This window comes from Oncorhynchus mykiss, chromosome 25 (assembly GCF_013265735.2).
Source record: "Oncorhynchus mykiss isolate Arlee chromosome 25, USDA_OmykA_1.1, whole genome shotgun sequence".
Lineage (NCBI taxonomy): Eukaryota > Metazoa > Chordata > Actinopteri > Salmoniformes > Salmonidae > Oncorhynchus > Oncorhynchus mykiss.
The window spans coordinates 19,319,697-19,332,366 of record NC_048589.1 but is presented as its reverse complement, the minus strand read 5'-3'; the positions used below and the strand labels follow the sequence as shown (position 1 = coordinate 19,332,366).

General features: G+C 44.2%; 1 protein-coding gene across 2 annotated transcripts in view; it reads left to right on the top strand.

The window, feature by feature from the left end:
• LOC110505521 (zinc finger protein DPF3) overlaps nucleotides 1-12,670 on the top strand; it is a 46,951-nt gene that overhangs the window by 25,939 nt on the left and 8,342 nt on the right. For both annotated transcript variants that reach the window (XR_005039597.1, XM_036963067.1), the window contains exons 2-4: nucleotides 836-996; nucleotides 1,310-1,417; nucleotides 4,940-5,064. Coding sequence is in view for 1 of the 2 variants with exons in the window: in XM_036963067.1 (XP_036818962.1) it covers nucleotides 836-996; nucleotides 1,310-1,417; nucleotides 4,940-5,064 (394 nt within the window). In the remaining variant the exon portion in view is untranslated. The remainder of the gene's footprint in view (nucleotides 1-835; nucleotides 997-1,309; nucleotides 1,418-4,939; nucleotides 5,065-12,670) is intronic.

Here is a 12,670-nt window from a genome sequence, read left to right as displayed (position 1 = left end):
ACTGCTTGATGTTTCAGTACAGACCGGTGTGGGAGGGGCGCGAGAGGAGCAGGTGGCGGTGTGTCAGGCATGGAGGGGGAGAGCGAGCTAGAGAAAGTGGCCAAACCGACCTGTACAAGTTAGGTTATTTATCGCACCAACAAGTTTTTCTATCATCTCATAAGGTAGTGTCTGTCTTTGCTGCATCTAATTGATGTAAAGACGCTAGCTAGCTACACTAGCCAGCTACGTTGGTAAGCCTGCTTGCTAGCTAGCAAGGCTAATTTAATATTTTGATTTGTTCCCCGTGTCCTTGTCTACAACTCCATTCATATTAATCAGCAAGCCTACCTGTTGGTTGATCATTGTAGCTTTCTCCTTCTCATACCATAATTGTAATTCCATTTTCCATTGACTAGTAATCACCCACTTGACTTGCTACACATGGAGCCTCTGACAGTAGTGCTTTGATTGGCTGACAATAATAAGCTACATGCGTGAAAAGTATGGACTACTATTCAAATGACCGCGCCCATCCACATCATTCCTCCATCTTATAGTTTGTATGTGTAAGGTTTATGTAAGCTAGTCTCAATGGTGGAATTTGTGACTGTCACATGGAAACTTCTATCTTCCCCTACTGAGTGTGAGTGAGTGTGTGTGTGTGTGTGTGTATATGTATGTATGTACGTATGTATGTTTTCAGTGGTCCACGGTGGTCAGTGAGTCATGGCTAAAATCAATTGTCTGGTTAACCACTAGTCTGGCCATTGGGCCTATTTCAGTATCTTTACCAGCGCCTGTCAGTGCCAACCGCAAGTGGTGTTGACCGGTCTGAATGGTCCCCCTGCTGCAGGTTGGGTGACCAGTTTTACAAGGATGCCATTGAGCAGTGCCGCAGCTACAATGCCCGCCTGTGTGCTGAGCGCAGCGTGCGCCTGCCCTTCCTGGACTCCCAGACCGGCGTGGCACAGAACAACTGCTACATCTGGATGGAGCGCCACCACCGCAGCCCTGGTGGGTAGAGATAGAAAAGCATGATGGCTGGCTCTGTGGTTTACTAAAACGATCATTCACTTGTTGAGGTTTAGTGGGTAATGTCATCTGTATCTAAATATGTCCCTCTGGCCACTACAGCTACAAAAATGTCTATATAAGGATATCCAATAGTGTTTATGTTGCCTCCAGTGAGAACCCTTCATATATACAACTGCATAAGAATATTGAGTTGACTCTTTTAGGGTCGCTAAGCAACACATTATGTATCAGGCTGGGGGTGGGGGGGTGAGAACCGTGATGTGTATTCTTCAGTTCCTGTCTGTTTTTATAGGGGTTGCTGCAGGTCAGATGTATACATACCCCGCCCGCTGCTGGAGGAAGAAGAGGCGGCTGCACACCTCCATGGACCCTCCGCTGCGCCTCTGTGGCCTCCAGATAGGTAATAGAAATCCCCCCTCCCCTCACAAAACTCCTGCAACTCTCTGCAGTGTCTCATCACCAGTCAGTCCAGTGTGTTTCATCTCCCATTCTATTATCTTGTTATTATTTATGATCTGGAATCATTTAACTGAAAGTACATCATTCAATTTCAGTGTGGAAAGCAAACAGCCTGCTAGTCACTTTTTATCAAATGAGAAGTGCTCCGTTCAGTGAGTGAGTAAACTTGTTTTGTGAGAACTAGAACATGTAATCACATTTTAGCCTGCTCCGCTGGGAGGAGGACAGGAATCACAAGAGACTGCATTTAATAAATGTATTACGAAAAACGGAGTTTGTCGCTACTCATAAGTTCCTGAACGTTTTCTCACAAACCCGCTCACTCTATCACCCACTTCTATTTATTTTTACCCATTCATTCCTACACTCCCACACATTAAGTCACTCTGCCCTACACTGTGTAACACACATTAAGTCACTCTGCCCTACACTCACACTTCCTATTGTAATGTTTTCACTGAGCCTCACTTTGCTCTTCTCTACCTGTCACTAAGACACCCTGCTTTAACAGTAACACTGTAACACACATTAAGTCACTCTGCCCTACACTGTGTAACACACATTAAGTCACTCTGCCCTACACTCACACTTCCTATTGTAATGTTTTCACTGAGCCTCACTTTGCTCTTCTCTACCTGTCACTAAGACACCCTGCTTTAACAGTAACACTGTAACACACATTAAGTCACTCTGCCCTACACTGTGTAACATACCAGTGAATGTGATCTGTGCCCGGTAGTGGGGCACTAGCTGGCTCTGCCTGGATTCTCCAGACTCCACTGGGAGAGTGCCTTCTCCTGTAGCTGGGCAGAGATAGCTATCGCTGCAGCCAGCCAGAGTTAGTGCTGCTTGCTGTCTGACTGGCGGTGATAGAGGGGAAACTTGGGCTGCATGCAGAATCGGCTCGCTGCTGCAGGCTGCCTGCTCTATTTTTAGCCTGCAGCTCCCAGGGGGGAGGGGCTGTCTAGTCGCTGAGAGTTGAAAGTCAACATGTGTAGACACAATGGTTAGGGGCTTCGGTGTGGATGAGCCCTGAGAGTTACTAGCATATGGTAGTTAGTGCATACCCCTGCCTGCCTCCCTCTTCTACCTACTTAGATCTTCACCACTCATCAACTGCTGCATGTTAGCATTCAGCTCAGGGAGTGAGACTGCTAGGTGATTTCACTTGGTGAGATGAGTGTCTGAAGGTATGATTAAAAAGCTTAAGTTGAGGCTTTGAAGTCTGTCCTCTTAACATCATGAGACTACTGCTGAATGAAATACCCTTCAATGAATAAAGTCTGAGTATGATCTCCAGGCTAGACTGACTACCAGCCAATGTTAGGTTTTTTTCCCTTCTCTCATCCACACTCTGTTTTGACCTCTATCACAATACAAGAAGAGAACTCTATGGAACATTTACATTAAAGGGACAGTTCACCCAAATAACAAATGTACCTATATTTATTGACAGTTACAGCTTTGCATTAGCATTAAGTGTAAAAAAAAAAGGGGCAGGTTGTCCCTGTTTGCATGCTCCAAATAGCAAGCCCAAATTAGCCTACCTTTGAAACACGTCAGTACACATTGCATTAAGCCATCTTTCGTCACCTGAATAGAAACATAAGCTATACAGAGAGAGTATCTCACCTCCCTAATGAAGGATATGGTGTTTATAGTGATGCGTTCAAAAATCAAGCAATTTGTATGTTCCTGGGAAAGACTAAATGGTCGGTGTCTTTAGAGTTGCTGCTATACAGTCGTGGCCAAAAGTTTTGAGAACAACACAAATATTAATTTCCACAAAGTTTGCTGCTTCAGTGTCTAGATATTTTTGTCACATGTTACTATGGAATACTGAAGCATAATTACAAGCATTTAATAAGTGTCAAAGGCTTTTGACAATTACATGAAGTTGATGCAAAGAGTCAATATTTGCAGTGTTGACCCTGCTAATTGCATGCTGTCAATTAACTTCTGGGCCACATAATCAATGCTTGGAGTTCGTCAGAATTTGTGGGTTTTTGTTTGTCCACCCCCATCTTGAGGATTGACCACAAGTTCTCAAATGGGATTAAGGTCTGGGAAGTTTCCTGGCCATGGACCCAAAATATCGATGTTTTGTTCCCCGAGCAACTTAGTTATCACTTTTGCCTTATGGCAAGGTGCTCCATCATGCTGGAAAAGGCATTGTTCGTCACCAAACTGTTCCTGTATGGTTGGGAGAAGTTGCTCTCGAAGGATGTGTTGGTACCATTCTTTATTCATGGCTGTGTTCTTAGGCAAAATTTTGAGTGAGCCCACTCCCTTGGCTGAAAATCAACCCCACAGATGAATGGTCTCAGGATGCATTACTGTTGGCATGACACAGTACTGATGGTAGCGCTCACCTTGTCTTCTCCGGACAAGCTTTTTTCCGGATGCCCCAAACAATTGGAAAGGGGATTCATCAGAGAAAATGACTTTACCCCAGTCCTCAGCAGTCCAATCCCTGTGTACCGTTTGCAGAATATCAGTCTGTCCCTGATGTGTTTCCTGGAGAGAAGTGGCTTCTCTGATGCCCTTCTTGACACCAGGCCATGCTCAAAGTCTTGGCCTCACTGTGCGTGCAGATGCACTCACATCTGCCTGCTGCCATTCCTGAGCAAGCTCTGTACTGGTGGTGCCCCGATCCCACAGCTGAATCAACTTGCTGGCGCTCGCTGGACTTGCTGGCGCTCGCTGGACTTGCTGGCGCTCGCTGGACTTGCTGGCGCTCGCTGGACTTGCTGGCGCTCGCTGGACTTGCTGGCGCTCGCTGGCGCTCGCTGGCGCTTGCTGGACTTGCTGGTGCTTGCTGGACTTGCTGGTGCTTGCTGGACTTTCTTGGGCGCCCTGAAGCCTTATTCACAACAATTGAAACAATCTCCTTGAAGTTCTTGATGATCTGATAAATGGTTGATTTACGTGCAATCTTACTGGCAGCAATATCCTTGCCTGTGAAGCCCTTTTTGTGCAAACAAATGATGACGGCATGTGTTTCCTTGGAGGTAACCATAGTTGACAGAGGAGCACAATGATTCCAAGCACCAACCTCCATTTGAAGCTTCCAGTCTGTTATTCGAACTCAATCAGCATGACAGAGTCATCTCCAGCCTTGTTCTCGTCAACACTCACACCTGTGTTAACTAGAGAATCACTGACATGATGTCAGCTGGTCCTTTTGTGGCAAGGCTGAAATGCAGTGGAATTGTTTTTTGGGGGATTCGGTTCATTTGCTTGGCAAAGAGGGACTTTACAATTAATTGCAATTCATCTGATCACTCTTCATAACATTCTGGAGTATATGCAAATTGCCATCATACAGACTGAGGCAGCAGACTTTGTGAAAATTTATATTTGTGTCATTCTCAACTTTTGGCCACGACTGTACTTTGATTGATGTGACGGGCGGCTCTCGGGTTTATTTGATTTATTTGTGTGATTATTCCTCTTTATCCAGATGGAGGACTCACAGGCAAGGATGTGATTCCCACACAGGGCACCACGCTGGAGGCTCTTCTCAGAGGGGAGGGCTTAGACCAGAGGAACAACTCAAAGGACGAGGAGAGTCTCCTAGAGATCCAGGTGGGTTATAATGAAGTTTTAACCCAATAGCTTCTGAGCATAACAGAACTACCTGGAACAGTGTATAAGGGCTAGGGCTGTCCCTGACAAAAAAAATATCTTGGTCAACCGAGAGTCGTCCTGTTCTTTCAACCAATCCATTGGACATACCCTGTGTGTTCGAATAAAATCATCTACATATGCACTGAGCTTGTCTACTTAACCACACTGTTTGATTAAATAGTTAAGACACACAAATGACTCCAAAGAGCCCGATGGTCACACTGTATTAAAAAAAAATCTCTCCTCCCTACTGCAGCGAAAAGGCACCACAGCAGTGTTTATTGCAAAGTTGCAACATAATTCCAGCCATTTAGTTTTTCATGTTTCTGACTGAAAAGTTATTTTACCGAAATCTCTAATTTCTTTAGGAGAAACATTCCCTCAACCCTTGCTCTCTTTACGTGAAACATGTAAGCATCGCATGCATGTGTCCAATATGGCCTGACCTATAGCCTATCATAATCCATATTTAAAAAAAATAAATAAATGGTCATAACAAACTCCGAATACAGTGATGTCGACTGCTAAATGGATGTGGAGGACGTCTAAAAGAAAGTCGCAAACTGAATGTTTACTGGTTGCTCAGGAGGAGAAAGGGAAGTCAGATGTGTGGAAGACATTTGACTTAGTTGTGGGAACTACTGCATATCAAGAAAAAGGAGCGTATAGGAGAAAACGTTGTGAGTATTCTGTGCCAAACAGTTGCTGTTAGATTACAATATTATACTTTATTCTGACCATTTGAAACAGTGTAAGCAACAGTAAATAAGTGTACCAGAGTCTGCGAGCATTGCAAAATAAGTTTGAATATACATGTTATTCAATCATTGCACCCACACTGCTCGCGGGTGTCAGCGACTGTCTGCGTGGCTAGGCGCTAAAATAGAAGTCGGTTCTATTTGTGACACTTAACGCGCTGCAAATCCGGTGCCTCCCATCTCCTCATTGGTTTTTAGAAGCATATATCCACGTGGGTGATTGAACGATGAACTTAAGTTGTAGTAATGCTGTAATGTTGGTTGTCAACCGCCATATTAAGTCCAAAATAATAATAATAAGAAGAAGAAGCCTGAAGGAAGGAGGAGAACCTAATTCGGTTCACTGTTATATCTGTGGAATTGTCGGAGTTGAGGACCTTGTACATTTCAGGTAAAATAACAACCCAATGTCTATATCCTATGACAAATTAGCTAGCAACAGCAAGCTAGCTAGCTAAATTGACAAATGTTTAATGCTTTTCGACCTGTCCCCATTATAATTCGTTCGGAGTTTGGTATTTTATTACGATCCCCATTAGCTGTTGCAAAAGCAGCCTGTGTGTCCTGATTGTGTCTGGTATGGGGGAACAAAATCAATATGCGCACGAAGGTGCACGCAGGCGGTTTGGTCAGCATGTAAGTAAGTTACGGTATTAAGACTAAACAGGATGCGCTCTTAGGCCTACAGCTCGATGGTGATTATACAAGGATACTGTACAAAGCCTACTAATGATAATGACATGATTTATTATTATAATGATGATCATCATAATTGTAATAACAATAAGGAGACCAAGAAAAAGGAGGGTATAGGAGTAAGAACTGCATGCGTATTATATAAATACAAATGTATTTTAGGGGTGACAGGTAGCCTAATGGTTAGAGCGTTGGACTAGTAACAGAAAGGTTGCAAGATTGAATCCCCGCGCTGACAAGGTAAAAATCTGTTCTGCCCCTGAACAAGGCAGTAAGAATAAGAATTTGTTCTTAACTGACTTGCCTAGTTAAATGAAGGTAACAAACAGACACAGGTAGTGTTAGATTACAATATTGTTATGCCAGTTTGGAACAGTGTAAACAACACTAAATACATTGTCTGTTCCAACATGAAGAAATGGTATAGCCTTTATTACAGCTTAGCAAAGATTAAAAACACCCACATCTGTGAAATTGCTTTATCCAACATTCTGCTGTTGCATGAGGCTTGGTGCTTACAGATTCAGTAGGCTATTAAACAAACACTCAGATCCTGCTTCTGCTGCCTATTTATCTTATTTCTGTAGATTGTGGTTTGCGAAAGTATTCACCCCCTTGGCATTTTTTTCTATTGTGTTGCCTGTATCATTTGATTTACTCAACATGTCTACCACTTTGAAGATGCAAAAATATTTTTTTATTGTGAAGCAAACAAGAAATAATACAAAAACAGAACACTTGAGCGTGCATAACTATCCCCCCAACCCCCCCCCCCCCCCCCAAAAAAAAGTCAATACTTTGTAGAGCCACCTTTTGCAGCTATTACAACTGCAAGTCTCTTGGGGTATGTCTCTCTCTAAGCTTGGCACATCTAGCCACTGGGATTTTTTTTCCCATTTTTCAAGGCAAACTTCTCCAGCTCCTTCAAGTTGGACGGGTTCCGCTGGTGTACAGCAATCTTTAAGTCATACCACAGATTCTCAATGGGATTGAGGTCTGGGCTTTGACTAGGCCATTCCAAGACATTTAAATGTTTCCCCTTAAACCATTCACACGTACCATCACACGGGTGTGATCATTCTACAGTGGTCCCTGAAGCGTACGATCACACGGGTGTGATCATTCTACAGTGGTCCCTGAAGCATACGATCACACCCGTGTGATTAGAACGTTTATTTAGAACGCCCAGTTTTGAATGACTCAACAATCAGTATTTGAGCTGGCCACACTTTTTTTTTTTCCAGAAACTATTTACCAAAACACAGTGCTTACAAAGTTATGTCCAGAATGTAAGCAGTTTCTTTTTGGATACAATGTTCACATATTCACAGAAGTATCTATAGCATAACACAATCATGTAGGCTACATTTGTCCTAGTGCTAACTGAGGAAAGATTGACGCAACACAAGCGGTCATATTTGTGTAACTCTCAGCTGACAAACTACAATATGAATTAGCTAATAGCAATTACTACTTAGAACTAATCACATCACGGGTGAGCTCACCACTGATCGAAATAATTGAGTATAAAACTTTCTAGAAATCTACAGTAATCTGACGATTAGTTTCAGCGTGCCGCCATGCTGCTTTTCCTCACAGAAACCAAAGATAAGAGAAGACGATGAGTTTAGTCTGTTTATAGGTTACACACCACACTTACCAAAAAGTTATTTTGTTGGCATTTACGTGTCCCCATTACCATTAAAACATAATCAAAACCTATTTATTTCACTTACTTGCTGTGCTGTTGTTCATTTGTTCAGTCGTTTCACTCTCAACCAGGATTTCATCATACATGTCAAGCAGTGAAGTTTCAGCTCTGTCTGTCCGTGGCCTCTCTTCCTCGGTGTGCACTGTCACTGAGTCTGTTTCCATCTTGTCCAGCTGTGTCTGTAACATTTCACATAAACCCTGTTTTCTTGTCTGCATCGAATTAGCGGTCCTTGTACCTAGCATCGAGCATGATGGCAACACAGTAAAGAGGCTCAGAGAGAATGCTACCGAATCGCTTGTTCACAGCCTCGAGTACTTTAAGTTTTAACCCCACGTTCTGTCTGCATTTTTCTTGAGCAGACGTTTCAATGCCGTGACAGACGGTGTCACGTCTGCTGCAGACACAGTTGATGAGCTTATTTCTCCAGTCAGTTGTTTGAATGGCGTTAGGAGTGTTCATGTTTCAAACATGCTCTCAAATTCCATTGAAATGGCAGCAGCGGTATGAGAACCAGTACATTCTTGAGCATACAATACGGCTTTCCTCAGTACGAAAACGACCCACTGTGCTGTCAGACTGAACATGCTCATGGGGCTGACATCGCTGGTTCAAATGTCAGTCATGAAGCTAATAGCAATGACGCCTATAGCAAGTAGCTCATGGATGCGAGATTCAACAATAAAGTGTAACTCCGGTATGGCAACATCTGAAAAAATAGAGCTTACATGGTAGTGTGTATCGGTGCTCGACCAGTCGGCGAAAGCCAACATCACCAACGACAGAGAACGGTTGATTGTCAAGGGCAATGAATGCCATTATCTTGGTTTTAATGGCTTTCGCCTTTGAGTTGTCTCGCTCAAATGATCTTACTCTTTCAAATGACTGTTCGACTTGAACTTGTTTTTAATTGTTGGAAGTGTGCGATTTAGTATTTATCTGCTTTAGTACTGTGTAGCGCTGTGTATTTTGTGGCATCATTACGTCATATACCTGCGTTTATATAGGTATGCACGTCAAGTTTGACATCGGTTTTGCACATCGGGCGTTAAACTAGACATCGGGCCAATGCCGATTCCGATATGCTCACCGTAGTTTTTATACCGTGCATCTCTAATATTTACATTACCTGACCATCCCAAGTAAAACTCATCTAGACCGAATAGGGTTTAAGGCATTGTTCTCAATCCAAATATGCTGGTTAATTTAGCTATTTTGCACATGGCAACATAGGGAAAGGTGCCAATTCTATGGCGCGCTGACATAACCAACATGGTAGAAAGCGCATGTTAAAATACTATTAGATTTATTAGTGTTGCACCATTATTTTTACATACAGTGCATTCGGAAGGTATTCAGACCCCTTCCTCTTTTCCACATTTTGTTACGTTACAGCCTTATTCTAAAATAGATTTTTTAAAATTAAGACCCTATAATGAGTTTACCAAAATGCACCTAAAGGACTCTGACCATGAGAAACAAGATTCTCTGGTCGGAGTTCAATATTTTACTATTTTGCCTGAAGGCCAAGCACTACGTCTGGAGGAAACCTTGCACCGTCCCTACGGTGAAGCATGGTGGCCCAGCTAGAGCCCGGACTTGAACCAGATCAAACATCTCCAAAAATACTGTGCAGCGATGCTCCCCATCCAACCTGATAGAGCTTGAGGGGATCTGCAGAGAAGAATGGAATGAACTCTCCAAATACAAATCAAATGTTATTTGTCAAATGCGCCGAATACTATTTCCTTACCTGGAAATGCTTACTTACAAGCCCTTAACCAACAAGGCAATTCAAGAAATAGAGTTGATTAAAATATTTACTAAATAAACTCAATAAAAAATACATTTACATAACAATAATGAGGCTATATACTGGGGGTACCAGTACCGAGTCAATATGTGGGGGTACAGGATAGTCTAGGTAATTTGTAAAGTGACTATGTATAGATCATAAACAGCGAGTAGCAGCAGTGTAAAAAGAAAAGGGGGGGGGGGGGGGTTTATGTACATAGTCTGGGTGGCCATTTGATTAGTTGTTCAGCAGTCTTATTCTTGGGGATAGAAGATGTTAAAGGAGCCTTTTGGTCCTAGACTTGGCGCTCCAGTACCATTTGCCGTGTGGTAGCAGAGAGAACAGTCTGACTTGGGTGACTGGTGTCTGATACTTTTTTGGGCCTTCCTCTGACACCGCCTAGTATATAGGTCCTGGATGTCAGGAAGCTTGGCCCCAGTGATGTACTGGGCTGTACGCACTACCCTTTTGTAACGCCTTATGGTCAGGTGCTGAGCAGCTGCCAGACAGGCGGTGATGCAACTGATCAGGATGCTCTCTGGTGCAGCTGTATAACTTTTTGAGGATCTGGGGACCCATGCCAAATCTTTTCAGTCTTCTGAGGGGGAAAATGTGTTGTCGTACCCTCTTCACAACTGTCTTGGTGTGTTTGGACTATGATATTTTGGTGATGTGGACACAGGAACTTGAAACTCTCGACTCGCTCCACTCCAGTCTCGTCGATGTTAAAGGGGGACTGTTCGACCCTCCTTTTCCTATAGTCCACAATCGGCTCCTTTTTGTCTTGCCCACATTGAGAGAGAGAAAGAGGTGGTTGACCTGGCACCACACTGCCAGGTCTCTGAGCTCCCTATAGGCTGTCTCATCATTGTCGGTGATCAGGCCTACCACTGTTGTCGTCTGCAAACTTAATGATGGGGTTGGAGTTGTGCTTGGCCACGCAGTCATGGGTGGACAGAGAGTAGAGGACAGGACTAAGCACGCATCCCTGATGGGCCCCACTGTTGAGGATCAGCGTGGCAGACGTGTTGCCTACCCTTACCACCTGGGGGCGGCCCGTCAGGAAGTCCAGGATCCAGTTGCAGAGGGAGGGGTTTAGTCCCAGGGTCCTTAGCTTAGTGATGAGCTTTGTGGGCACTATGGTGTTGAGCACTGGGCTTTAGTCAAATTGGTGCTCCTTTTGTCCAGGTAGGAAAGGGCAGTGTGGATTGCGATTGCATCATCTGTGGATATGTTGGCGTGGTATGCGAATTGGAGTGTGTCTAGGGTTTCTGGTATGATGGTGTTGATGTGAGCCATGACCAGCCTTTGAAAGCACTTCATGGCTGCCGACGTGAGTGCAGGTTACCTTCGATTTCTTGGGCACAGGGACTATGGTGGACTGTTTGAAACGTAGTTATTACAGACACGGTCAGGGAGAGGTTGAAAATGTCAGTGAAGACACTTACCAGTTGGTCCACGCATGCTTTGAGTACACATCCTGGTAATCCATCTGGCCCCACGGCTTTGTGAATGTTGACCTGTTTAAAGGTCTTGCTCATATCGGCTACGGAGAGCGTGATCACACAGTGGTCTGGAACAGTGCCACCATCTTTTTGTGGTGTTAAATAGACAGCTACGAATAATATAGATAGTTTGGTCTACAGCTTATCATGAGGTATTTTACCTCTGAGCAATACTTCAAGACTTCTTTAATATTATAAGAAATAGACACACACCCCTTGTCTTACCAGAGTAGCTGGTCTGTCCTGCTGAAACACGGAGAAGCCAGCCAGCTCTATATTATCCGTGTCGTTGTTCAGCCAAGTCTTGGTGAAACATAAGATATTTTTAATGTCCCGTTGGTAGGATAGTCTTAATAGGATAGTATAGGATAGGATGGTCTTAATCGTAGAACATCCAGTTTGTTTTCCAAGGATTGCACGTTGGCCAATAATGCGAAGGGAAGTGGTGGTTTACATGTGCGCCAAGCTTGTAGCGTCATACCCAAGAACACTCTTGGCCAGGGTTGGGCAAACTTTTTGGCACGAGGGCCACATTGGGATTTTGAAATTCAACGGCGGGATACATTTTTTAGGGGACCAATTGTTTGTTCAAATCAATTTGAGGGGGCCCCCTGAGTGGCACAGCGGTTTAAAACACTGCATCGCAGTGCTTGAGGCGTCACTACAGACCTGGGTTCGATTCCAGGCTGTGTCACAGCTGGCCGTGACTGGGAGACCCATGAGGCGTTGTCTGGGTTAAAGGGTTTGGCAGGCTGAGATTTCCTTGTCCCATCTCGCTCTAGCGACTCCTGTGGCGGGTCGGACGCCAGATGTACAGCGTTTCCTCCGACACATTGGTGCGGCTGGCTTCCGGGTTAAGCGGCATTGTGTCAAGAAGCAGTGTGGCTTGGCTAGGTTGTGTTTCGGAGGACGCACGTCTCTCGACGTTTGCCTGTCCTGAGTCCGTACGAGAGTTGCAGCGATGGGACAAGACTGTAACTACCACTTGGATACCACGAAGTTGGATAATTTATTTTTTATTTTTTTAATGTTTTGTGGGCCGGATTCAAGTGCCCGACTGGCTGTACTATGCCCCCCCCCCCCCCCCCCCCCCCGCTCA